The sequence below is a fragment of the Schistocerca gregaria genome, chromosome 1, assembly GCF_023897955.1.
Source record: "Schistocerca gregaria isolate iqSchGreg1 chromosome 1, iqSchGreg1.2, whole genome shotgun sequence".
NCBI classification, from domain to species: domain Eukaryota; kingdom Metazoa; phylum Arthropoda; class Insecta; order Orthoptera; family Acrididae; genus Schistocerca; species Schistocerca gregaria.
Window position 1 is genome coordinate 303838570 of NC_064920.1, and position 27044 is coordinate 303865613.

The 27044-nt window shown below is 43.9% G+C and overlaps 1 protein-coding gene across 2 annotated transcripts in view; it reads left to right on the plus strand.

Annotated features, from left to right (window-relative positions):
• Positions 1–27044, plus strand: part of LOC126342514 (FACT complex subunit spt16) — a 138228-nt gene that overhangs the window by 91881 nt on the left and 19303 nt on the right. For both annotated transcript variants that reach the window (XM_050001862.1, XM_050001863.1), the window contains exons 18-19: positions 25253–25328; positions 25440–25629. In XM_050001862.1, coding sequence (XP_049857819.1) covers positions 25253–25328; positions 25440–25629 — 266 coding nt within the window. The remainder of the gene's footprint in view (positions 1–25252; positions 25329–25439; positions 25630–27044) is intronic.

Consider the following 27044-nt stretch of genomic DNA (forward strand, 5'->3'; position numbering starts at 1 on the left):
ATTTTATGCATAATTTGGTTGCTTAACAGCTAAGGAAAAGGGTTGGAAAAATTTATCTGTGAAACTTGCACTGAATTCATTTCAAGTTGGATTGTTAGTTTGTCACTACAGCATAAAATATGACAAATTTGAGAGGTGCATTTGTTGTGTTTAAAAACATTTTAGGAAAAAATCTGTATTTGCCTCACAGGCCCAAGTATACAAGAGGATTATATGGATTTTTTTTTTTTTTTTTTTAATTAACTGTGAACTTTCTTCTCGAAAAACGCTCTCATGGAGTATCTTTCCTTGTTCCAATGGGATCCATCATGCAAGGTGGGTGGTGAAAGTCATTTGTGTATTGAAAAAAATCTATGTACCTTGATGAAGTTGGATACAACAACAAGAACAGAATTCAGTTTTTTCTACAGTGAATGTCCATTAATCTGGCATTCGACAGTCCAGCATGTCCAATAATTGGGCACTGCTCCGTACAAACTGAATATTTTGGACTCATTCAACAGAGTTCGATCATGTAGTGCCAACAGTTGTTTGTCACCTGTCAGCCAGCTTGTTTCATGCACCAGCTGTCTACAGTAATTTAAAAATTGGTGCTTTGAAGAATAACCATGGTTAGAGCTGTTCTATATTACATTTACAATAATGCTAAGTGTTGTTGTGGAATGTTTTTTCAAACAACTCCCAAGACAAATTGAAAGTGAGATGTATAGAAATTATGCTTACGATACAGCAAAAGCTTGAGATCATTAAGTGGCTTGAAAAAGATGAGATTAGAATTAAGATTATGGAAGAATGTAAAGCTGTTTCTTCAACAATTAATGATATTAAGAGAATTAAAGTTCAGCTTCAGAAATTTGCCTCACAGACTAGAATTAAATGACACAATCACAAAACCTTTATAAAAGTCCAAACTCTTATCAGTTGAATGTAATTTTGTAGGAGTGGTTCTGTGGCAGAAAGTGTGAAGGAAAACCTGCAACTGGGCCCATGATTATATAAAAAAAAGTAAACAGTTCTATAATGATTTGGGGTAATCAGAAACTGAACATGTATTTTCTTATGATTGGCTATCCGTATTCAGAACTAGTAATGTAATTTGGAAGCTGGGTGGGAAGTCATGATTAGCTTATCAAAATGCAGCTTAAGAATACTAAGGAACTTCTGCAATTTAACACCATAACTTAACTGCTAGTCATATCTATAACGGTGATTAAATCGGCCAACTTTGGCATTGTGTTAACCCCTTATGTTATTGGCAAGTTCAAAAAGCCAAGAGCTTTTAAAGGAATTTTAAATTTGTCTATAATTTATGGATCTCATTCCACTTTATAGATGGCTCCAGAATTGTTTTAGGGCTGTCTTTTTCTTAATTTTGTACCGTCTGTGAGAGAGAATAAAAAAAAAATTTAAAAAAAACTTTGTTTGTCTGAACCAAGCAAGGTTGTACTGTTGCTGGATAACTGTGTAGCCAACCCTCCAATATCTGAATTTATCATGGGGAATACATTCACCACTGATCTTTCAGCAAACTTTACTTCCCATATTCAACTTATGGATCAGGGAGTAATTCAGAATTCCAAATGTTTTTACAGAGCTTCTTTTCTTCAATAGCTTATCAATTCAGGCTGTTCAGTGGTGGATTAAAAAAAATAGCATTAAAGAGTCTTTTTGTGGAACCATTTTGGTGTGGAATAAAGTTAAAAAGTCTTGGCAAAAACTCTGGCTAAAAGCCTAAGAAAGAGAAACAGGTTCCACTGTTCCAATCAAAAGTGATACTGTTGTTAAACTGTTAGATGTTGAAACTTCCTGGCAGATTAAAGTTGACTTCCAGATCTCGGTCTGAGACTTGAACTCGAGACCTTTGCCTTCTGTGGGCAAGTGCGCTGCCGACTAGTCCATGAAAGGCAAAGGTCCCGAGTTCAAGTCTCAATCCAGCATGCAGTTTTAATCTCACAGGAAGTTTTAAATCAGTGCACATTCTGCTGCAGAGTGAAAAATTCATTCTGTTAGATGTTGCTCAAAATGAAATAAGAAATTTGCCATGAGATGAAGTTTCGGACTGGAAAGACGGTGACAATGAAGAACTTGTAGTTAAAGAAGAATCGGACGAACTGATAGTAGAAATTGTTATGGTGCTACAACAATAACTTGAACCTCTCAGACATTAAACCTGATGATGGAAAAGAGGCGGATACAACCAACTCATCACCTCCACCTACCTGCCACTATTGGTATATCTGTAAAAATATTTTGAAAAACCATTTTTCCTCTCAATAAAATTGTTCACTACTCCCCACACACATCTCCTCCCTCTTCCATGGGACCATTTTATGGGCCCTAAGAGTGAGTTACAAATTATAAAACTGAATACAAATTTAAAAGGTTACCACACAAAGTTCTGCTTACATTTACAGTAATAAGGGACCTTAGAAATATTTGGTGATTGGTTTATAGCAAATCATTTAAAAGGGACCTGGTTTACATATGATTTGTGACAACTGTTAAAATTGATTAAAGGTTTTGACATTTGTGAAAGTCAAGTGTAGAAAGGCCACATAGAACTTCTTACAAAATTAAGCAAAACTACAGAGAAGTGGCCCTGTAAGTTGGGTCTGGATGTGAGATAGCTAATGTGACATCGTCAGAGTAAGGGTGATGTCAGGAGGATGACTGCTGCCAAAGCCAGTGGATGGCACAATGATGTGGTCGAGACAGTCAGCCAGACATGGCAGGGCTCAGGTACCGAAATATAGGGGTGCGGCCGAAACAGACAGTGCTGGTGCTGCCATAGGGTGAAAGGCAGGCTTGGTGAATAGGCCTCACGAATTACAGGTGACTGCAACACACAAGGACAAGTCTCACTTTGGTGGAGGGCTCAGGGAGGTATTTAGTGTATGGGGCCATTTACAGGTAACTGTATCACAATTATTATTAACATACATATCACATAATGTGCTTTGTCACACAAATAAAGATAACTAGGCAATACCCGTGACTGTTGTTTACAAAAATGTTTACTCGTACATTTCTTAATAAAAGTTACAAAATAATCCTTGTACCTGATATGCATGACTTTTAAAGTTGAAAAATAAATACTCCTTGTCGCGCGATTATCAATACAGTGACTCTGCATTACTTCATGCCTAGACACGAATTTGACCATTTAAAAGGAATATGAATGCAGTAACATAGACCACTAATCTCAACATCTTAACATGAGGGTGGGTCATGCCTGAAGTGTGCCTAGGTATTACCTATGATGTTGGCCCATTGTTGCTTGGGTATTGCTTGTGGTCGTACCTTAAAACATTTACAGTAGCCATGGGCATACAAGATTTGTTCAATATAGCAAACAAGGATCAGAGTTAGTGGGACAGACATAGCACTGGGAATAATCACTTGGTGCATGTGTTTGATTTTCATTCGGTGACTTTTATGATAAAGAGTATTTGTCCATGTTCTGTAGCAAATAATTTGTTAATGGAGACTAGAAGTCAAGTCTTAGAATTGTCGGGTAATACTGCTGTTTGTGTGTGGTAACACTGTAGGTACTTCAGGCAGGTATAACACTTAACACTTGAGACTAGTGTTGCGGGATTGTGTTAAAGAACAGAAAGCTCAACAGTGGCTGTAACTATATTGCAGGAAAAAATGTTAAACAGTTGTCCACTGTTAGCCTTGATGACCTGGTAGTTATGATAGTAGGCTGATAGCAGATCAAAACTACTTGTGGCGCAGAGTACAATAAACTGTTTCCGACAGGTACGAACCAAGGTTTGTGTCTCACAAAGACAGAATGAGGGCAAGGAAGGGTTTTAGTCTCTTCTAGGAATAGAATTTTGGACAACATGGTTGTGGAGAGAAGCAGAATCAACAATTCAAGAACAGTCTGTCGCATTTATTATTGTTATAATGCCGCCAACCGGTTTCAACCCGACGTAGGGGTCATCTTCTGGGCGTTTACACCATTGGTCGACTGCTGGTAGCGTCACTCTTATCTACATAACGGCAGGAAACTATCAGGATAGTTAGGATAGGGATAGCCAGGATAGTTTCCTGCTGTTATGTAGACAGGAGTGACACCACCAACAGTCGACCAATGGTGTAAATGCCCAGAAGATGACCCCTACGTCGGGTTGAAACCGGTTGGCGGTATTATAACAATAATAAATGTGATTAAGACTGTTCTTGAATTATTGATCTTTTAGGAATAGTACAATTTCACAGTTCCTTACCCCAGTATTATGCGTTGTTGTCATTCAGTGACATTAAAGTAAGTAGATATGTCCTGGATGGTGCCTCTAGCACTATAATTTTATTAATGGGATCAACCATTATACACTTTCGTTGTCTCAGTTAACCACTGCCAGTTCTTACAGAAATAAGCTATTCTAACTTGTTCTCAGTTAGAATGTTTCTCGTAATCCGAACCAAAAGGAAATGTGGCAATTAGCTTTCAGGGTGCGCAGGTTCCATTTCAAGTCCAAAACTCTAACAAGATATGCTCTTCCACAAGGGGAAATAGTAAATCACTGAGTCGCAGCAGGGGAAGTGATGTTGCAAAGATATATGGAAGCTTTTCCTTAACAATGTTATTTATAAATGGAAAAAATATGAATTGACACACACTATCTGCTTGTATCAACATATGTTTCTTTGCTCGTATTGAACAGTACCAATCTGCATTAATGCTGTTTCTTTCCATTAGTTATCAGTATTCTCATGACACAAAATACACTTGAGTTTATGGCCAAGCTCAGAGAAAGGAGGAAACTGTCACTCTTTATGGAACAAAGTTACAGAGTATAATACAAACAAATGCAAAAATAGCAAGGCAGAACTCAATAACCATATGCTAAAAACGATAAACATTATGAGAAGCCAGAACAGCAGTGGGCATAATTCTGATGGAACTTCCTCCAATCTTGCATTTCTCAGACTTATGAGGGTACTGCTTGACATTTTTATGTCTCATTTTATCATTGCTTCTTGAGTCAAGTTAAAAAGAAAAAAGAAGCTATGTCTCTTGTATGAGTTTGAACTATTGCTAGCTCTCTCATATTAAAGTAGCACTTGACTGGCTTGGTACAAAATATATATGAATTGTCTGCCTTTAAACAAATAAATCAGCATTGCTTGGCTCATGAATATCTAGTTTGTGTTCAGTCAGTTTTTCACTATGGGTTTTACATCCTCCGTGTTCACAGTAGTTACAGAAGTCTTCCAATGTCATATAGTACAATGTAGTTGGACTAAATGTAAAGGTGCTGTAGAATATCTCCAGTGTGGTGAAATACAGAACTAATTTCAAAATTTTGTAACAGCTTGGCATCGTGTTTGATTTCTAAAGGTAGACTGTGTCTTCAAATACGTTATTCCAGTGTATTGTGCTAGCATTCTCTTGTTCAAAAGTTCGATTAAACCCGACGTGTTTGTCCAGTAGGGGTTGTATAGTTCCAGCGCACAAGGGGCAGGCTCATTGCGAACCCAAAGTTTGTAAAACCTCTGCAGAATCATGCTTTCTACGAGTAGATCCGATGTAGGTGTAAGCATATTAAGAAGAAATGTTGCATCACTTGCTTGATAATTGTGCATGGTGACTTAATATTAGCAAAGTTTTTAAAATCTGTTGTACTGGGTCACTAGCGCACTATACAGCACCTGGCTCATGGTGCAGTTTGTACGTGCCTATTCAGCAGGGTCAGATTACGTTTCTACCCAGGCTGCTTGTGTTTTTACATCACAGCGGCTTCACAGGCATCTACTTTCAAGAATATTCATAGCAACATTGGCATTGGGGCAGTATTCCCTTCTATTAGGTGGCGTCAGCACCTATATTGATTCACAGTACATGCAGAAGGCTGACGTGAAATTTCTTTTTATGCTATTGCAGAAAGGTGTTTAGTCAATATTTATTTAATAGAGTAATAGAGGGAAACATTCCACGTGGGAAAAATATATCTAAAAACAATGATGATGTAACTTACCAAACGAAAATGTTGGCATGTTGATAGACACACAAACACACACACAAAATTCGAGCTTTCGCAACCAACAGTTGCTTCGTCAGGAAAGAGGGAAGGAGAGGGAAAGACGATAGGATGTGGGTTTTAAGGGAGAGGGTAAGGAGTCATTCCATCCCCGGGAGTGGAAAGACTTACCTTAGGGAGAAAAAAAGGACAGGTATACACTCGCGTGCGCGCTCACACACACACACACACATATATATATATATATATATATATATATATATATATATATATATATATATATATATATATATATATATATATATATTAAAAACAAAGATTCCAAGACTTACCAAGCGGGAAAGCTCCGGTAGATAGGCACAATGAATAAAACACACACACACAGAATTTCGAGCTTTCGCAACCGGCGGCTGCTTCGTCAGGAAAGAGGGAAGGAAAAGGAAAGGATGTGGGTTTTAAGGGAGAGGGTAAAGAGTCATTCCAATCCCGGGAGCGGAAAGATTTACCTTAGGGGGTGGGGGGAAGGGTAGGTATACACTTTCGCGCGCGCGCGCGCGCGCGCGCACACACACACATACACGCATATCCATCCATACATACACAGACACAAGCAGACATATTTAAAGGCAAAGAGTATGGGCAGAGATGTAAGTTAAGGCGGAAGTGTGGAGGCAAAGATGATGTTGAATGACAGGTGAGGTATGAGTGGCGGCAACTTGAAATTGGCGGAGATTGAGGCCTGGTGGATAACTAGAAGAGAGGATTTATTGAAGGGCAAGTTCCCATCTCCGGAGTTCGGATAGGTTGGTATTGGTGGGAAGTATCCAGATAACCCGGACGGTGTAACACTGTGCCAAGATGTGCTGGCCGTGCACCAAGGCATGTTTAGCCACAGGGTGATCCTCATTACCAGCAAACACTTTCTGCCCGTGTCCATTCATGCGAATGGGCAGTTTGTTGCTGGTCATTCCCACATAGAAAGCGTCACAGTGTAGGCAGGTCAGTTGGTAAATCACGTGGGTGCTTTCACACGTGGCTCTGCCTTTGATCGTGTACACCTTCCGGGTTACAGGACTGGAGTAGGTGGTGGTGGGAGGGTGCATAGGACAGGTTTTACACCGGGGGCGGTTGCAAGGGTAGGAGCCAGAGGGTAGGGAAGGTGGTTTGGGGATTTCATAGGAATGAACCAAGAGATTACGAAGGTTAGGTGGAAGACGGAAAGACACTCTTGGTGGAGTGGGGAGGATTTCATGAAGGATGGATCTCATTTCGGGGCAGGATTTTAGGAAGTCGTATCCCTGCTGGAGAGCCACATTCAGAGTCTGATCCAGTACCGGGAAGTATCCTGTCACAAGTGGGGCACTTTTGGGGTTCTTCTGTGAGAGGTTCTGGGTTTGAGGGGATGAGGAAGTGGCTCTGGTTATTTGCTTCTGTACCAGGTCGGGAGGGTAGTTGCGGGATGCGCAAGCTGTTTTCAGGTTGTTGGTGTAATGGTCGAGGGATTCAGGACTGGAGCAGATTCGTTTGCCACGAAGGCCTAGGCTGTAGGGAAGGGACCGTTTGATATGGAATGGGTGGCAGCTGTCATAATGGAGGTACTGTTGCTTGTTGGTGGGTTTGATGTGGACGGATGTGTGAAGCTGGCCATTGGACAGATGGAGGTCAATGTCAAGGAAAGTGGCATGGGATTTGGAGTAGGACCAGGTGAATCTGATGGAACCAAAGGAGTTGAGGTTGGAGAGGAAATTCTGAAGTTCTTCTTCACTGTGAGTCCAGATCATGAAGATGTCATCAATAAATATCAAACTTTGGGTTTGCAGGCCTGGGTAACCAAGAAGGCTTCCTCTAAGCGACCCATAAATAGGTTGGCATACGAGGGAGCCATCCTGGTACCCATGGCTGTTCCCTTTAATTGTTGGTATGTCTGGCCTTCAAAAGTGAAGAAATAGTGGGTCAGGATTAAGCTGGCTAAGGTGACGAGGAAAGAGGTTTTAGGTAGGGTGGCAGGTGATCGGCGTGAAAGGAAGCGCTCCATTGCAGCGAGACCCTGGGCATGAGGGATATTTGTGTATAAGGAAGGGGCATCAATGGTTACAAGGATGGTTTCCGGGGGTAACAGACTGGGTACGGATTCCAGGCGTTCGAGAAAGTGGTTGGTGTTTTTGATGAAGGATGGGAGACTGCATGTAATGGGTTGAAGGTGTTGATCTACGTAGGCAGAGATACATTCTGTGGGGGCTTGGTAACCAGCTACAATGGGGCGACAAGGATGTTTGGGTTTGTGAATTTTAGGAAGTAGGTAGAAGGTAGGAGTGCGAGGTGTCGGTGGGGTCAGGAGTTTGATGGAGTCAGGTGAAAGGTTTTGTAGGGGACCTAAAGTTCTGAGGATTCCTTGAAGCTCTGCCTGGACATCAGGAATGGGATTACCTTGGCAAACTTTGTATGTAGAGTTGTCTGAAAGCTGACGCGGTCCCTCAGCCACATACTCCCAACGATCAAGTACCACGGTCGTGGAATCCTTGTCAGCCGGAAGAATGATGATGGATCGGTCAGCTTTCAGACCACGGATAGCCTGGGCTTCGGCTGTGGTGATGTTGGGAGTAGGATTAAGGTTTTTCAAGAAAGATTTAGAGGCAAGGCTGGAAGTGAAAAATTCCCGGAAGGTTTGGAGAGGGTGATTTTGAGGAGAGGAGGTGGGTCCCGCTGTGATGGAGGACGGAACTGTTCCAGGCAGGGTTCAATTTGGATAGTGTCTTGGGGAGTTGGATCATTAGGAATGGGATCAGGATTATTTTTCTTCGTGGCAAAGTGATATTTCCAGCAGAGACTACGAGTGTAGGACAGTAAATCTTTGACAAGGGCAGTTTGGTTGAACCTGGGAGTGGGGCTGAAGGTGAGGCCTTTGGATAGGACAAAGGTTTCAGATTGGGAGAGAGGTTTGGAGGAAAGGTTAACTACTGAATTGGGGTGTTGTGGTTCCAGATTGTGTTGACTAGAATTTTGAGGTGTTGGGGGGAGTGGAGCTGGAAGTGGGAGATTGAGTAGATGGGAGAGACTGGGTCTGTGTGCAACGAGAGGAGGTTGAGGTTTGTTGGAAAGGTTGTGGAGGGTGAGTGAGTTGCCTTTCCGGAGTTGTGAAACCAGGAGATTGGATAGTTTTTTGAGGTGGAGGATAGTTTTTTGAGGTGGAGGGTGGCATGCTGTTCTAATTTGCGGTTGGCCTGTAGGAGGATGCTATGAACAGCCGGTGTGGATGTGGGAGAGGAAAGATTGAGGACTTTGATTTGGGATAGGAGTTGACGGGTGTGTTCATTGGCCGAGTCGATGTATAGGTGAAGGATTAGGCGGGTGAGGGCTGTGGATTGTGCTGTTTGGAACTGGTATAAGGACTGATGGAAAGAAGGATTGCAGCCAGAGATGAGAACTTTTAAGTGTGAGGCCTTTGGAAGTAATGCCAAATGTCAGGAAAGCCTGAGTAAATAAAATATGGGAGCGTAATCTGGCTAGGGTGGAGGCATGTTTGCGGAGGGAATGTAAATAAAATTTAATGGAGTCGTTGTAGGGGTGTTGTGAGGTTGACATGGTATTAGAAGGTGGAAAGGGTAATATGAGGTTAAAGTGAAAATAAATAGAAATTTATATAGGGAGAGATAAAGGTGTGAAAAAAGTCGAAAAAGTGGTTTGAGATGAGCTATGTTGATCCTGTGCTGAACTTAGGTTGGTGAACAATAATGGGTGCAAAGGTTAGGTAGTTTTGTTGTCTCCAAAACACATTAAAGCGTGGGAAAATTCAGGAAATTTTCGAAAAAAATTTGGAAAGAAAAAAAAAAATTTCGAAAAGGATTTCCCGATAAAACAAAATTTCAAAAAAAAAATTTTCGTATAAAATCTCGAGAAAAATGCGTGTAAATGTATTCAAAGGACTGGTTGTGTACTGGCAGGTTATGAGAATGAGGCTAACAATTGTTTGAAGAAGAAATAATAACGTTTAAACCTGTGGGAAGCTGCTAAAAAATGATCGGTTATGTGGGAAAAAACGGGAATGGAAATAAAAAGAAAGTTGTTGGAAATAGCTGAGATGGTTGTTTAATGGGTGAAAGGAACTGAAGCTGTGAAATAGTATTCACGAGTTTACACGAAATGTTTGTAAACTTGGAACAGTGGATTTTATAGCAGCGGTTATGTTGAAAGCGTTAAAAATTTTTAGGTTATGGTTTGGAAGTAAATTACGTATTATTGAGTATAATTAGGCATGATAAAATGTATGGTAGATTACGGAAAAAGGGAAGATGAATACAAAGTGAAACTACTTGTACAAACAAAAAGAGAAAGTAAGATGATAGAGAAGATTTCGAAATGCAACAGAGACAATAACAAACGTAATTGTTGGTTTCAAATTAATGATGATGTAAATAAAATAGAAAGAAACTTCCACATGGGAAAAATATATTAAAAACAAAGATTCCAAGACTTACCAAGCGGGATGTGCCGGTAGATAGGCACAATAAATAAAACACACACACAGAATTTCTAGCTTTCGCAACCGACGGTTGCTTCTTCAGGAAAGAGGGAAGGAGAGGGGAAGACCTTAGGGGGAAAAAAGGACAGGTTTACACTCCCTAAGGGAAGTCTTAATATATTTTTCCCATGTGGAAGTTTCTTTCTATTTTATTTACAAGCAGACATTTGTAAAGGCAGAGATTGGGGAGGGAGGGGGGGGGGGGGGGGGAAGTGTGGAGGCAAAGATGATGTTGAATGACAGGTGAGGTATGAGTGGCGGCAACTTGAAATTGGCGGAGATTGAGGCCTGGTGGATAACTAGAAGAGAGGATTTATTGAAGGGCAAGTTCCCATCTCCGGAGTTCGGATAGGTTGGTATTGGTGGGAAGTATCCAGATAACCCGGACGGTGTAACACTGTGCCAAGATGTGCTGGCCGTGCACCAAGGCATGTTTAGCCACAGGGTGATCCTCATTACCAGCAAACACTTTCTGCCCGTGTCCATTCATGCGAATGGGCAGTTTGTTGCTGGTCATTCCCACATAGAAAGCCTCACAGTGTAGGCAGGTCAGTTGGTAAATCACGTGGGTGCTTTCACACGTGGCTCTGCCTTTGATCGTGTACACCTTCCGGGTTACAGGACTGGAGTAGGTGGTGGTGGGAGGGTGCATAGGACAGGTTTTACACCGGGGGCGGTTGCAAGGGTAGGAGCCAGAGGGTAGGGAAGGTGGTTTGGGGATTTCATAGGAATGAACCAAGAGATTACGAAGGTTAGGTGGAAGACGGAAAGACACTCTTGGTGGAGTGGGGAGGATTTCATGAAGGATGGATCTCATTTCGGGGCAGGATTTTAGGAAGTCGTATCCCTGCTGGAGAGCCACATTCAGAGTCTGATCCAGTCCCGGGAAGTATCCTGTCACAAGTGGGGCACTTTTGGGGTTCTTCTGTGAGAGGTTCTGGGTTTGAGGGGATGAGGAAGTGGCTCTGGTTATTTGCTTCTGTTCCCCCAGGGGCTCAGCATTCACTTGCTGAGTACGGGCTTGGCGACCCCGGGGTCCTGAGCTGGGGACTGGTCTGCGCCGCCAGTGTCCTGTCACCGTAACCCCCGGACATGCTTCAGCGACCACCGTACGGCGCGGCGGTGAAATGTTGTGTGCTGCGGGGAATGGTAATCTTGGCTTGACCGCCTGGATTGCGAGGAAGGCCAACCTCTATAAAAACCCCTCAATCTTTCGGTGTGCTCCGCGCCTAGAAGATGCATGGCTGTTGGGGTGGAACAGTCGCAAGCGGGCAACCTCTGGGGCACCTGCCGCACCCCAGTTGTATAAGGCTTACTCAGGCACGCAGGGCTCTGTCTGAGCGGACTTTTAGTTCCCTAGCTGCTCGTGGGACCACAATGGACCCTTCGACCTCTACATTTCCCCCTACCAGTGGCTTGGGTGGGCCGCTGGTAGGAAAACACACCCAATCGAAAAAACGGCTACGCGCTGCGAGTCCTCCAGCGCCTGGTGTTGCTAGAGATTTAACAGAATGTAGTAACGGAGCACATGCTGATAATCAGAATGTGTTTTTGATTATTAAAAGGAAGGAGGGTAGCTTTGAGAGGGTTTCTCCCTTTTACATCCACAAGGGTCTTGAGGGAATTGCAGGAACACTGAAATCTGTAAAGCGACTGCGCAATGGGACTCTGTTAGTTGAAACTTCTAGTTCCCGTCAAGTCGCTGCCCTTCGGAAAGCACATTGTCTAGGAGAGTACGCTGTCGAGACCGAGCTCCACTCCACTTTGAACTATAGTAAGGGTGTTGTGACGTGTAGGGACTTGGTGGATATCCCCATAGACGTGCTAAAATCTGAGTGGGCTGACGAAGGAATTGTTGACGTGCAGCACATTATGAAACGAGTCAATGGGGACCTCGTCAAATCTGACTCGTTTATTCTCACATTCAGTTGCCCGAGACTCCCGGAGCATGTTAAAGCGGGGTTCTTACGTTTGTCCGTACGGCCATATTTCCCCAACCCAATGCGCTGTTTTAAATGTCAGCGCTTTGGGCATACTACGTTGGGGTGCAATGGAATAGCCACGTGTGGTAAATGTGGTCAGCCTGCCCATGACGGAGCCGATTGTTCATCGCCTGTGAAGTGCGTGAATTGCTCTGGGAGTCACCCTGTCTGGAGCCGGATCTGCCCCATCTATCTCGAAGAGCGGAAGATACAGGAGATTAAAACATCTAAGCGCATCCCCTATGGTGAGGCCAAGAAGATCTTTAAGGCCATGCAACCTCCTGTGTTTTCCACATCTTTCGCTTCCGCTCTCAAAAAACCGGTACAACTGGCCACTGTTGCTACACAAACGGAGGTTGCTAGTGTTAGCACTAAAACCTGCGCTTGCCAGTGCACTTGTGCTGCTGCGGTTGTTTTGCAATCTGCAGTTCTCCCCGCTACATCGGACAAGGCCGTGGTTGCTGTCATTGAGGTACTTCCAGCCTCCCCCCATATGGCGCCTTCTGCCCAGGCGAGTCAACCTCCAACTGTTGACAAGGCTCTGCATTCCAAGCCCCCCAAGACAAAGCCTCAGAAGATGAAGGTTCTGCCACCTGAGGAGACTAGTCAGCGTCGGTCCGATGATGATGCCATCGTACTGTCTGACATCTCCCGTGGGTCGTCATCGGATCTTATGGACATTGATGTCGACCGGGGGCGATCTTCTCGCCCCAGGAATAAATCTCCGGCCAGTACGGTCTCTCCTCCAAAGCACAGAGGCAGGGTGAAAGTTCAGCCACCCTGATCACTGGCTCCCATATTACAGTGGAACCTGAATGGTTTCAGGACGCATGTGGCCGAATTACAACTCCTCATACGAGAGTGCCCCTTGTGCTTATGCATCCAAGAGACACATTTTCGGGCCACTGATTCTCCTTCTTTACGCGGCTATACCGCATATCGAAAAGATGATCTGACGGGGCAAAGGGCAAAGGGTGGTGTTGCGGTTTTTGTCCGTGATGTGCACCCCTCATCTGAGCTCCCTCTCGTCACCGACTTGCAAGCAGTTGCAGTTGACATTCTTGTGGGTCGGAGGCTCACAGTCTGTTCTGTTTATTTACCACCTCCGAATGCGATTGACACTGAGGCTCTCACGGACCTTATTAGCCAACTCCCTCGCCCATTTCTTCTTCTGGGGGACTTCAACGCTCATAATGTCTTATGGGGCTCTCCGACTACTTGCCCCAGGGGTCGCATTCTGGAAAGCGTCATGATGTCTGAAGAACTGTGCCTCCTCAACTCTGGTGCTCCCACTCATTTCTGTACTGCTTCCGGATCGTCATCGGCTATTGACCTTTCCTTTTGCTCTCCAGCACTCGCGGATTCTGCTCTGTGGGAGGCTGCAGCTGACCTCCATTCTAGTGACCACTTCCCCCTCTGGATTCGCCTCCTGGATGAGGCTGTGGCATTACCAGTGCCGCCCCGGTGGCACCTTTGCAGAGCTGACTGGACACTTTTCAGCCAACTGGCTGTTTTGGAACACCGTGCCAGCGTCCACGAATGGGTAGACCATGTTGCAGCCGTGATCTCTCATGCTGCTGAATTGTCCATCCCACGGTCATCCGGTCATCCGGTCATCCCAAGAGGCGTCCTGTCCCTTGGTGGACCACTGAGTGCCACTCAGCCATCCGCGCCCGCCGTGCAGCACTGCGCCGCTTCAAGTGCCGTCCCTCAGCTGACAATCTTGCGGCCTTTCGGGTGGCAAGGGCCAGAGCGCGGCGGGTGATTAAAGAGAGCAAACGACGGTCATGGCAATCGTTCTTGAATTCCATCTCTCGCTCCACTAGTTCTACGAAAGTATGGGAAGCCATCAGGAGGATTTCCGGGAAACTTAGCCAGCTACCTGTCACGGCATTGCTGCATCAGGGATGTCTCCTCACGGCGCCGAGAGACATTGCCCAGACACTGGCCATGCATTTTGCGGAATCTACCGCCACTATTAACTGTGATCCAGATTTCTGCCGCTACCGCACTGCCGTCGAAAGGGGTCACTTGGACTTCCGGTCTCTAAATTCTGAAACCTATAACTGCCCCTTCACAATGTGGGAACTGGATTCTGCGCTGTCTGTGGCTCATGATACTGCGCCTGGTCATGATCAAATCCGGTACAGCATGCTGCGGCACCTGTCGCTGCCATCCAAGGAAGTTCTCCTGAACTGTTTCAATATGATATGGTTATCTGGCACGTACCCTGACTCGTGGAGGGAGGCAATTTTGATTCCCCTCCTCAAACCAGGGAAGGACCGAACGCATCCCAGTAGTTATCGGAGTATTGCCTTGACGAGCTGTGTTGGGAAGACGTTGGAACGCATGGTCAACCGCCGCCTGGTTTGGCTGCTCGAGACCAGGCAGCTCCTTAGCCCCTCTCAGTGTGGCTTTCGGAGATGTCGTTCCACTATAGACAACTTGACCCTGCTTGAGGCCGCCATCCAGCAGGCCTTTCTACGTAACCAGCATTGTCTAGGGGTCTTCTTTGACATTAATAAGGCGTATGACACTACTTGGCGCCGCCTTATCCTCAATCAACTCCATGAGTGGGGCTTTCGTGGCCGTCTCCCCATCTTCATTCGGTCCTTTCTTTCTCACCGCCTCTTTCGGTATCGGGTTGGTAATGTGCTATCGGATTTGTACGTGCAGGAGAATGGTGTTCCTCAGGGCAGCGTTTTAAGTGTCACCCTCTTTGCCGTTGCTATTAACAGTATCACGTCCACTATCCGGAGTCCTGCCCAATGCTCCTTGTTTGTGGACGATTTTGCTGTTTTCTGTTCTTCCTCCAGTCTTGTCAGTGCTAGTCGGCAGTTACAGCTTACGATAAAGCGCTTAGAGGCATGGACTGCAAAGACGGGTTTTACCTTTTCTGCAGACAAATCTGTGTGTGTTCATTTTAATCGTTCTCGGCGTCTTTTTCCCTCCCCTGAATTGCGTCTGAGAGACACCGTTCTTCCTTTTAGAGACACTGTGAGGTTCCTGGGCCTCACTTTTGATTCCAAGTTGTCGTGGTTGCCTCACCTTAAAGACCTCAAGGTGTGGGCCCTGAAGGCACTGAATATTTTGAAGTGTCTGAGCCATCGGTCCTGGGGAGCAGATCGGGCGCGTCTGCTGCAGTTTTATAGGGCTTTCGTCCGATCGCGTCTTGACTATGCTTGCACCGTGTATGGGTCAGCAAGGCCTTCGTATCTGAAGATCCTTGACGCAGTACACCATGAGGGTATCAGGCTGGCCACTGGTGCCTTCCGTACCAGTCCCATCCCCAGCCTGTGTGCTGAGGCAGGGGAACCGCCGCTCGCCATCCGGCGGAAACTCCTCATGGTGCGACGGGTGTGTCATTTCCTTGCCTGTCCTACCTCCCCTGCGTACCCTACCGTTGCCCGACCGCCTATGGAACGTCTCTTTTCCAGTCGTCCCAGGGCAACAAAACCATTTGGGATTCGTGCCAAGCATTTGCTTGAGTCCCTTGGTGTGGAGCGTGTGGCCCCCCAACGACAAGGTTTTACTCGCCTGCCTCCCTGGTTGCTCCAGAGGCCCAGCATCCTTTTAGACTTGTCGGAGAACCGGAGGAACTGCACTCCGGCGTTTGTTTTTACCTCCTTATTTTACGATATTTTAAACCAGCATCCGGACCATGTACCTGTATTCACAGATGGCTCTAAACAGGGGGACACTGTTGGTTGTGCTGTTGTTTTCCCTGATCGAGTCGTCAAGTTACGGCTTCCTGCGGTGTTTACCATCCTCGATGCCGAATTGTTTGCAATCTTGCGGGCATTGGAGCAGATGAGATGTGTTCCCAGTATTAAGTTCCTCATCTGTTCTGACTCCCTGAGTGCCCTTCAGACCATTCAACACTTGTACCCAGCGGATACGGTCGTCCAGAACATCCATGATGCCCTACTCCACCTGCAACGGCAGGGGAAGGAGGTTTCTTTCTGCTGGGTGCCGGGGCACGTGGGTATTAGGGGCAACGAACTGGCGGATGTGGCTGCCAAAGATGCATGTTCCCTCCCTCACGTTGTTGAATGTGCCGTCCCCCTCCATGCTGTAACCTCCCTTTTGCGTTTTCGTGTTATGCATCAATGGGAAGAGGAGTGGTTGGCAGTTTCTGACAATAAGCTGCGTCTGGTAAAGGCCACTACGCGACCATGGCGTACGTCCTACCAGTCATACAGGCGGGATGAGGTTCTCCTCACTCGCCTCCGCATTGGACACAGTCCCTTCACGCATGGTTTTTTACTCCGGCGGGAGGACCCCCCAATCTGCAGTGCTTGTGGCGTCCAGATTACTGTCCGCCACATTTTACTTGACTGTCTTTTATTCTCTGACCAGAGGGCGGTGGTTTCCTTGCCACCGGATTTGCCCTCTATTTTGCAAGACGACGCAGCGACTGTCGTTAAGGTTTTACGGTTTTGTGTCCTGTCCAATCCGTTGCCTCGGATTTTAGGGAGAAGGTTTTAATGTGCTGCTGGGTGACTGGCTCACCCAGTTTTTAGGTAAGAGGTCCGCCAGTCACGATTACCTCCTTGTTTCACTTCGGTATCTGTTCTCTTTTCCTTGTGTTTCCTTTCCTTTTTAGTGTGTTTCTTCTCCTCTTGTTTTGCCTCTGTATGTGCGCATTTGGAACTGCGTCAGGCCTGTGTCTTTTAGCCGTTCTCCTTGTTGGGCGTCCGTCTTCGTCCCTTCACCGCCTGTGTTCCTGTTTCTATGCGCTTGGGCGCTGATGACCACGCTGTTTAGCGCCCGTAAACCTCAAACACACACACACACACACATTTGCTTCTGTACCAGGTCGGGAGGGTAGTTGCGGGATGCGCAAGCTGTTTTCAGGTTGTTGGTGTAATGGTCGAGGGATTCAGGACTGGAGCAGATTCGTTTGCCACGAAGTCCTAGGCTGTAGGGAAGGGACCGTTTGATATGGAATGGGTGGCAGCTGTCATAATGGAGGTACTGTTGCTTGTTGGTGGGTTTGATGTGGACGGATGTGTGAAGCTGGCCATTGGACAGATGGAGGTCAATGTCAAGGAAAGTGGCATGGGATTTGGAGTAGGACCAGGTGAATCTGATGGAACCAAAGGAGTTGAGGTTGGAGAGGAAATTCTGAAGTTCTTCTTCACTGTGAGTCCAGATCATGAAGATGTCATCAATAAATATCAAACTTTGGGTTTGCAGGCCTGGGTAACCAAGAAGGCTTCCTCTAAGCGACCCATAAATAGGTTGGCATACGAGGGAGCCATCCTGGTACCCATGGCTGTTCCCTTTAATTGTTGGTATGTCTGGCCTTCAAAAGTGAAGAAATAGTGGGTCAGGATTAAGCTGGCTAAGGTGACGAGGAAAGAGGTTTTAGGTAGGGTGGCAGGTGATCGGCGTGAAAGGAAGCGCTCCATTGCAGCGAGACCCTGGGCATGAGGGATATTTGTGTATAAGGAAGGGGCATCAATGGTTACAAGGATGGTTTCCGGGGGTAACAGACTGGGTACGGATTCCAGGCGTTCGAGAAAGTGGTTGGTGTTTTTGATGAAGGATGGGAGACTGCATGTAATGGGTTGAAGGTGTTGATCTACGTAGGCAGAGATACATTCTGTGGGGGCTTGGTAACCAGCTACAATGGGGCGACAAGGATGTTTGGGTTTGTGAATTTTAGGAAGTAGGTAGAAGGTAGGAGTGCGAGGTGTCGGTGGGGTCAGGAGTTTGATGGAGTCAGGTGAAAGGTTTTGTAGGGGACCTAAAGTTCTGAGGATTCCTTGAAGCTCTGCCTGGACATCAGGAATGGGATTACCTTGGCAAACTTTGTATGTAGAGTTGTCTGAAAGCTGACGCGGTCCCTCAGCCACATACTCCCAACGATCAAGTACCACGGTCGTGGAATCCTTGTCAGCCGGAAGAATGATGATGGATCGGTCAGCTTTCAGACCACGGATAGCCTGGGCTTCGGCTGTGGTGATGTTGGGAGTAGGATTAAGGTTTTTCAAGAAAGATTTAGAGGCAAGGCTGGAAGTGAAAAATTCCCGGAAGGTTTGGAGAGGGTGATTTTGAGGAGAGGAGGTGGGTCCCGCTGTGATGGAGGACGGAACTGTTCCAGGCAGGGTTCAATTTGGATAGTGTCTTGGGGAGTTGGATCATTAGGAATGGGATCAGGATTATTTTTCTTCGTGGCAAAGTGATATTTCCAGCAGAGACTACGAGTGTATGACAGTAAATCTTTGACAAGGGCAGTTTGGTTGAATCTGGGAGTGGGGCTGAAGGTGAGGCCTTTGGATAGGACAAAGGTTTCGGATTGGGAGAGAGGTTTGGAGGAAAGGTTAACTACTGAATTGGGGTGTTGTGGTTCAGATTGTGTTGACTAGAATTTTGAGGTGTTGGGGGGAGTGGAGCTGGAAGTGGGAGATTGAGTAGATGGGAGAGACTGGGTCTGTGTGCAACGAGAGGAGGTTGAGGTTTGTTGGAAAGGTTGTGGAGGGTGAGTGAGTTGCCTTTCCGGAGTTGTGAAACCAGGAGATTGGATAGTTTTTTGAGGTGGAGGATAGTTTTTTGAGGTGGAGGGTGGCATGCTGTTCTAATTTGCGGTTGGCCTGTAGGAGGATGCTATGAACAGCCGGTGTGGATGTGGGAGAGGAAAGATTGAGGACTTTGATTTGGGATAGGAGTTGACGGGTGTGTTCATTGGCCGAGTCGATGTATAGGTGAAGGATTAGGCGGGTGAGGGCTGTGGATTGTGCTGTTTGGAACTGGTATAAGGACTGATGGAAAGAAGGATTGCAGCCAGAGATGAGAACTTTTAAGTGTGAGGCCTTTGGAAGTAATGCCAAATGTCAGGAAAGCCTGAGTAAATAAAATATGGGAGCGTAATCTGGCTAGGGTGGAGGCATGTTTGCGGAGGGAATGTAAATAAAATTTAATGGAGTCGTTGTAGGGGTGTTGTGAGGTTGACATGGTATTAGAAGGTGGAAAGGGTAATATGAGGTTAAAGTGAAAATAAATAGAAATTTATATAGGGAGAGATAAAGGTGTGAAAAAAGTCGAAAAAGTGGTTTGAGATGAGCTATGTTGATCCTGTGCTGAACTTAGGTTGGTGAACAATAATGGGTGCAAAGGTTAGGTAGTTTTGTTGTCTCCAAAACACATTAAAGCGTGGGAAAATTCAGGAAATTTTCGAAAAAAATTTGGAAAGAAAAAAAAAATTTCGAAAAGGATTTCCCGATAAAATAAAATTTCAAAAAAAAAATTTTCGTATAAAATCTCGAGAAAAATGCGTGTAAATGTATTCAAAGGACTGGTTGTGTACTGGCAGGTTATGAGAATGAGGCTAACAATTGTTTGAAGAAGAAATAATAACGTTTAAACCTGTGGGAAGCTGCTAAAAAATGATCGGTTATGTGGGAAAAAACGGGAATGGAAATAAAAAGAAAGTTGTTGGAAATAGCTGAGATGGTTGTTTAATGGGTGAAAGGAACTGAAGCTGTGAAATAGTATTCACGAGTTTACACGAAATGTTTGTAAACTTGGAACAGTGGATTTTATAGCAGCGGTTATGTTGAAAGCGTTAAAAATTTTTAGGTTATGGTTTGGAAGTAAATTACGTATTATTGAGTATAATTAGGCATGATAAAATGTATGGTAGATTACGGAAAAAGGGAAGATGAATACAAAGTGAAACTACTTGTACAAACAAAAAGAGAAAGTAAGATGATAGAGAAGATTTCGAAATGCAACAGAGACAATAACAAACGTAATTGTTGGTTTCAAATTAATGATGATGTAAATAAAATAGAAAGAAACTTCCACATGGGAAAAATATATTAAAAACAAAGATTCCAAGACTTACCAAGCGGGATGTGCCGGTAGATAGGCACAATAAATAAAACACACACACAGAATTTCTAGCTTTCGCAACCGACGGTTGCTTCTTCAGGAAAGAGGGAAGGAGAGGGGAAGACCTTAGGGGGAAAAAAGGACAGGTTTACACTCCCTAAGGGAAGTCTTAATATATTTTTCCCATGTGGAAGTTTCTTTCTATTTTATTTACAAGCAGACATTTGTAAAGGCAGAGATTGGGGAGGGAGGGGGGGGGGGGGGGTCTTGCAATATAGAATACCAACATCTGTGTGACAAACTCTGGGTGACATTCTACATCTCTCTCCGTTCCTTCCTTTATCTTCTCTATTGAACAATACTGACTTCGTTGCTCAACATGTATGCATTTTGGTGGCGACGGCCTGGGTTGTGACAGACTGTGCAGTCATACTCTGTCAGCTGCATTGCCCGAGTTCAGTGACTAAAGGAGTGCTTTAAACTTGACATCCGTACAAAGGCATCATGGTCAGTGATCACACTGCACTTGCGTCCTTATAATTAGCATTTAAAATAATTGCCTCCAAACATGAGGATTAAAAGCTCTTTCTCAATGGTCCTGTCATTAATCACAGCTGAATTCATCTGCTTAGAGGCATAACCTATAGGTGTTTCCTCACCATTGTATTCCTAAGAAAGAGTCATGCCCACAGTGTAATCAGCTGCATCCGTGGAAAAAGTAAATGGTTTTTGAAAATCTGGGCAGATTAACAAAGGTGAACTCGTTAAATCGTCCTTAATTTTTTTTCATAGCTACCTCACATTCCTATGTCCACTCAAATGCAAACCTGTCTTTAACGACTTTGTCAAAGACTTGACTATCGTAGTATAATTCTCTACAAAACGGCAACAATAATTTAATTTGCTAGGCCTAGAAATGATTGCAACTCTTGTCGGTACTAGAAAATTGTCTACAACTTCTGTCAAAATAGGGTCCCATTGAACCCCTTCTGCACTAATAATATGTTCCAGGTACTGGACCTGTGACTCAGCAAATGAACACTTCTCTATCATGAAACTGATATGTGCACTTTGCAACCTAAACATCTCATTCCTTAATCTCTCTTGTGTGTTCCTCAATTGTTCCTGAAAAAATTATTATGTCGTCCAGATGCATGACACACGTAGTAAGTTTCAAATCTCTCAATAGTAAGTCAGCAGACCATTGAAGAGTGGCAGGCACATTCCTTAGACCAAAAGGCATACAGAGAAACACACAATCCAGTAGGAACCACAAAAGCAGTTTTGGGGTGATCTTTGATCTTGTGGTGCAGTCGAAACTTGGTGGTAGCCAGAGCACATATCAAGGGTGATAAAATGCTTACAATTCGCTAATCAGTCCAGTGTTCCATCAATATGGGGTGAGGGTAAGTGTTAGGGGTGGTGATTGTTTACTGCTCTCATATTGACTTATAGGCAACGGGATTTTCCTCAGTTTTTTATTTTTTTTAGGACCATGACTATATGTAACGACCATTGGCTTGCAGAGGGTTGACCTATCTCTGCAGCCATCTGCTGTTTAATAGTTTCTTCAATAACAGATTGTAAATGAAATGATTACAGAGCAATCAGTCTAGTATTTGTATTGTGCTGTACAAGGGCAGTTGCTGGCAAATACTGCTATTCCTCGACTAGCCATGCATATTCCTGCAGAACTGGGTACAGAAGATCTATAACCTCTTCTCCACCTGCCAATATCATTCCATGTAGGGTCTCAATATCTTGTCTACTGAAATTACCAACACAAACTACTACTCCAAACTTCTGGTTTACTTATACGTCTCATAACATTTGATTTGCAATCAGTCGAGAATGTCATTCTGCCAGAGCAGATCGATCAGGAAGTCCGATCTCGACAGTATTGGAGTTTTCACATCAATCCAGAGAAATTTTCCTGTACCTCCACTGATTCTGATAGTGGTGGTAGTTTTTAACACCCACATAAGTGAGTCTGTTGGAGCTTGTGGGAAAGGCCTCATACCAAAAGTTCCTCATGGCTGAGGTGCACTCTTACTGTCGAAACCGTGGGATGCCTCATGGAATTGAACAGTACACATCTTGTAATCTTATCACCGCCTGAAGACGGTGCAGGAAATCATTCCCTATAATGTTCAAAATCTTGTCTGCATCGCCTCACTACTTCCATGTCAAACCCTTATTGTATCCCAGTGATTGCTGATCAACAAAACTAGTGTCAGGCGGTATTATTGTCTCCTCACCTCAGCCACTTATAATATACTGTGGCATGAGTGCATGCTGTCAGCTGGGACACAAATAAAACATTTATATGAGCTCCAAAATCTACTAACATATGGACATTCTTCCCCCTGAGCCTACATTCTAACAATGAATTGACGGACCTTGTTAATACTTCCCTTGACTAGGTTCACAGGTGTGTCTGGGGAGGAGGGTGGGTGGCAGAGCCTGCCCCTCACTTGATTCCCCATCATTTTGTGTTTGTCCCACTGGGACCTCCAACTTTTTCTGTCATTTTGCAGAGGAGCCCTTTGTGGAAAACTTTCTCTTGTGTTGTGAAAATTTGTCACTGGGATACCCGATAGTGTGACATTTTGTGCAACAAGAAGTGTGACAACCCTCTACAGTGTTATTTGGCTTTCCATGCCACTGGCAGTTGTTTCATTGATAGAAATTCTGTGCATGCAGGAGTCAAAACAAACCAACTTGCTTTCTGGCATTGAACTGCCTCATGCAGAGCGATGGTGGAGGCTACTTTTATCTCAGTCCCGATCTGCAGATTAAGTCTCCATACGAACACATCAATTGCTTTGACTTTGGGTTCAGCTTCCTCAATTAGTGTATCATTGTGGGTTTGTTTTTTCCTTAAGACATAAATGTGACAAGAGACAGTTATGATGTGATCTGCAAATGCTTCGAAATCTTTTCAATTCACACTGTTTGTCAGAGTAACACTCTGCAAACCCCAGGACACTGAAAGTGACTGTATTGTGCAATATGTCAACGTACTCCATGTAAGTGTGTACTTCATGTATGTGCATACATCAACAGAAAGTCTTTAATTTTGATACGTTCAAAAGAAAGCTGTTGGGCAAAGAACTTATTTTCCCTTACATCATGGACATTTTGGAGGAATGTAGTGACATTTTCACCTAGTTTCCCAGAAAATGAAGGTTCAAAAGTAACTGCTGAGGGAGTACTGGTAGCATTAGCCAAATACATGATGGGATCCACTGCAGGGGCTCTGGAGGAGCTTGCAACAGTCTGTATTGATGCCTGCAGGGTTTCACGGCATGTATCGTGTGAAGCTTTATCAAGCTTCCTTTTTAATTTCTAAAGTGTCATTTGATTAAGCTATATTTGTAAGAGCGTGAGAAGATATTCCTCATCATTTAAAGAAGCAGGGGCTACAGGAGCCATTTCTGGCAAAGTACGCAAATGCGCATAAGGCATAGTTACAGTATTAGGGCTAGGATTTATGTAGACTGGCAGCGTTACAACAGAGGGTCTAAACAGTTACCTACACTAGAGTGTGTGTGTGCGCGAGTATATACCTATCCTTTTTTCCCCCTAAGGTAAGTCTTTCCGCTCCCAGGATTGGAATGACTCCTTACCCTCTCCCTTAAAACCCACATCCTTTCATCTTTCCTTTTCCTTCCCTCTTTCCTGACGAAGCAGCCGCCGGTTGCGAAAACTCTAAATTCTGTGTGTGTGTTTTATTCATTGTGCCTATCTACCGGCGCTTTCCCGCTTGGTAAGTCTTGGAATCTTTGTTTTTAATATATTTTAAAGATTCCAAGACTTACCAAGCGGGAAAGCGCCGGTAGATAGGCACAATAAATAAACGCACAAACACACACACAGAATTTCTAGCTTTTGCAACCGATGGTTGCTTCTTTGCTTCTTCAGGAAAGAGGGAAGGAGAGGTAAAGATGAAAGGATGTGGGTTTTAAGGGAGAGGTTAAGGAGTCATTCCAATCCCGGGAGCGGAAAGACTTCCCTTAGGGGGAAAAAAGGACAGGTGTACACTCACACGCGCGCGCACACACACACATATCCATTCGCACATACACAGACAGAAGCAGACATTTGTAAAGGCATTTGCCTTTCCCGCTTGGTAAGTCTTGGAATCTTTGTTATTAATATATTTTTCCCGGGTGGAAGTTTCTTTCTATTTTATGTAAAGTAAACGCTATTTTATGTCATTCTAACGTTTTTGAAGTGGAGAGGAACATCTCTCTCTATTGAGCTGAAATCAAACCCAACCCCCCCCCTTTTTTTTTCCCAGGGGAAGCAAACTTGGGTGTAGCACAAGAAATTTATAAATTGTAAGTTCACATAAAAATTTTTTGCACTACAACTAAAAACTGATTAAAAGTTATTTTAAAAACCAGTCAAGCAGATAAAAACAAAAAAATGTACGAATAATAATTTTTTTAAAAATCTTGCGTTGTGATAATCTGTTCTACAGTTAACCAAAATGATGTAGAGGTTAGGAGATTTCTCTTTTTGTTGCCTGAAAAATGTATCTATTACATTCAACTTAATTTTTATTGAGTTATTAATTATGAAAAAGTTGAACTGGAATGATGCACCAGTGACTACTCGAAAAAGATTGAGGGCGAGGCGAGACTGGGGAATGAGAACATGTGAAAGGAAAGGGTAACTACTGTTCTGGAAACAACACCAGCAGTGACCAAAGTGAATGACCATTCCTTAATAGTCAGCGCTCAGTCCTTCCATTCACTTTAGTTAACTGTTATATTGGACCCATTCTGTTGCGACCCATTCTGTTGCAAACGACCCACTTATAGTAGTTGCGTCACAGTAATTATAACACATACACATTTAAATGTTCTTTCTCATTTTAAATTGTTTTCTTACCTTCTCTGTTTTTATGATTTTAGCCGACTGACATTGACTCGGAAGAATCAGAGGATGACTCAGAGTATTCTGAATATTCAGAAGACAGTGGGTCCGAAGGTAACATATTATTTATAATCACATATGATTGTGGTACTAAAGATAAGAGATTTAAAAATGAAACAGATTTTGTGACACTAGTAATTATCAAAAACAATTCTCCCCTTTCAGAAGAGGAATTGGGTAGTTCGGAGGAGTCAGGAAAAGACTGGTCTGACCTTGAACGCGAAGCAGAGGAAGCAGACAAAGAGCACAGAGATTTTCAGGATGAATATACGGACAAAAAAGGAAAGAAGAGATCTGGCGGTTCTTACAATGACCGCAACAGCAAACATGCTAAAACATCACCTGAAAAAGACAGGTAATATATTTTTATTTCTTATTTATCATGCGACATTATACAGAAAATTAGTTGAATGTCTTTCATGAAGAGTGAGGCTTCTTGTTCTTGGATATGGCCATCACAGATAATATCTATCCCTTGTGTCCAGACTAAGCAAATAACAGTTTTAAAATGAAACTGTTCTGTGTAGTAGTCATAAGAGTTGTAGTGTCGTTAGTGCTGCCTGTTTTGTGGTAGGGATGGACGTCAGTTGCCAAGTGAAATGTGGAAGAGTAAATGAGGTATTTGAGTTAATGTTGAATTGATGAAAATAGTGGGATGACAGTGTAAGTGTAAATTACAGCTGTTGATATCAACTCTTTAGCTCATCAAATATGACAGGTGATGTACAAGTAAGATTTATTGTGCTGATATATTCATACATGTCCTATGTGTTTAACTGTATGAATATACAGCTATAAAGGGCACCCAATCCCAGTTGCCCATTTACTTAGTTCCAGGGGCACCAAAAATTTGACTTTCAGTATTTCATGTAATTATACCCGGGCCGCTGAAACATGTCACTTCAAGGTCACTCCCCAAGCACCTTAGAGTTGGTAGTGTAACAAACAATCAAGTGAGGAACGGGAGGCGCTGCATCTTCTGAACCAATAGAAGCACTGAACAAAAGCCAGTTGCTGCGTCAATGCTGCCACATTGCCAGCTTGTGTGTAAACATTGTATGTTAGTGCGCAAACATCTCCCGTTGTGTTGTGTTACCGCCTCAACTACAGTTTGTGTTTGTTAAACAATGTCACCAAAATGATGTCGTTCACCATGCGACAATCCGTTGGGCCGTGGAGTGCCATTAAATAGTCAGGCTTTGGAATTGCTATGGAGGATGCGTGAGTTTTACATTTCTGTTCATGGGCATGCATCGATTCCTGCCAATAAAGTTTTAGAGCATACCTTGAAAACTCTAGGACTCAGCGAAAGAACAGTTATAAGGAAATGGGTGCTACTTCAAAACTTACAAGACAGTGAAATAAACAGTGTGGAAGAAACAGTGTGTTTTTAAGTACTCCTGGCAAGAAAAAGAAGCAGCCATGTCCTATTACAGATATTGGTTCTTTCTAATCCGATACAATTTGTTGGCACGTATATGGATACTATAAAAGAGAAAGAATACCCCACAATAGCGAAGTTCCTAATTTCTTTAAAAGAAAGTGAACTTTTCTCAGGGGAGAAAACGTCACTTAAGATGATATTAAAAAGTATAAACTTCCATTTTAAAAAGTTAGATGGACGAAAACTGTTAATAGAAAAATCTCATGTCATTGCAGCTTGTACCATTTTATTACAAAAAGTTGTAGGAAAGGACATACACTCAGTCATATGGTTAGATGAAACCTGGGTCAGCGCTGGAGAATCAGTTGAGAAATACTGGACAGATG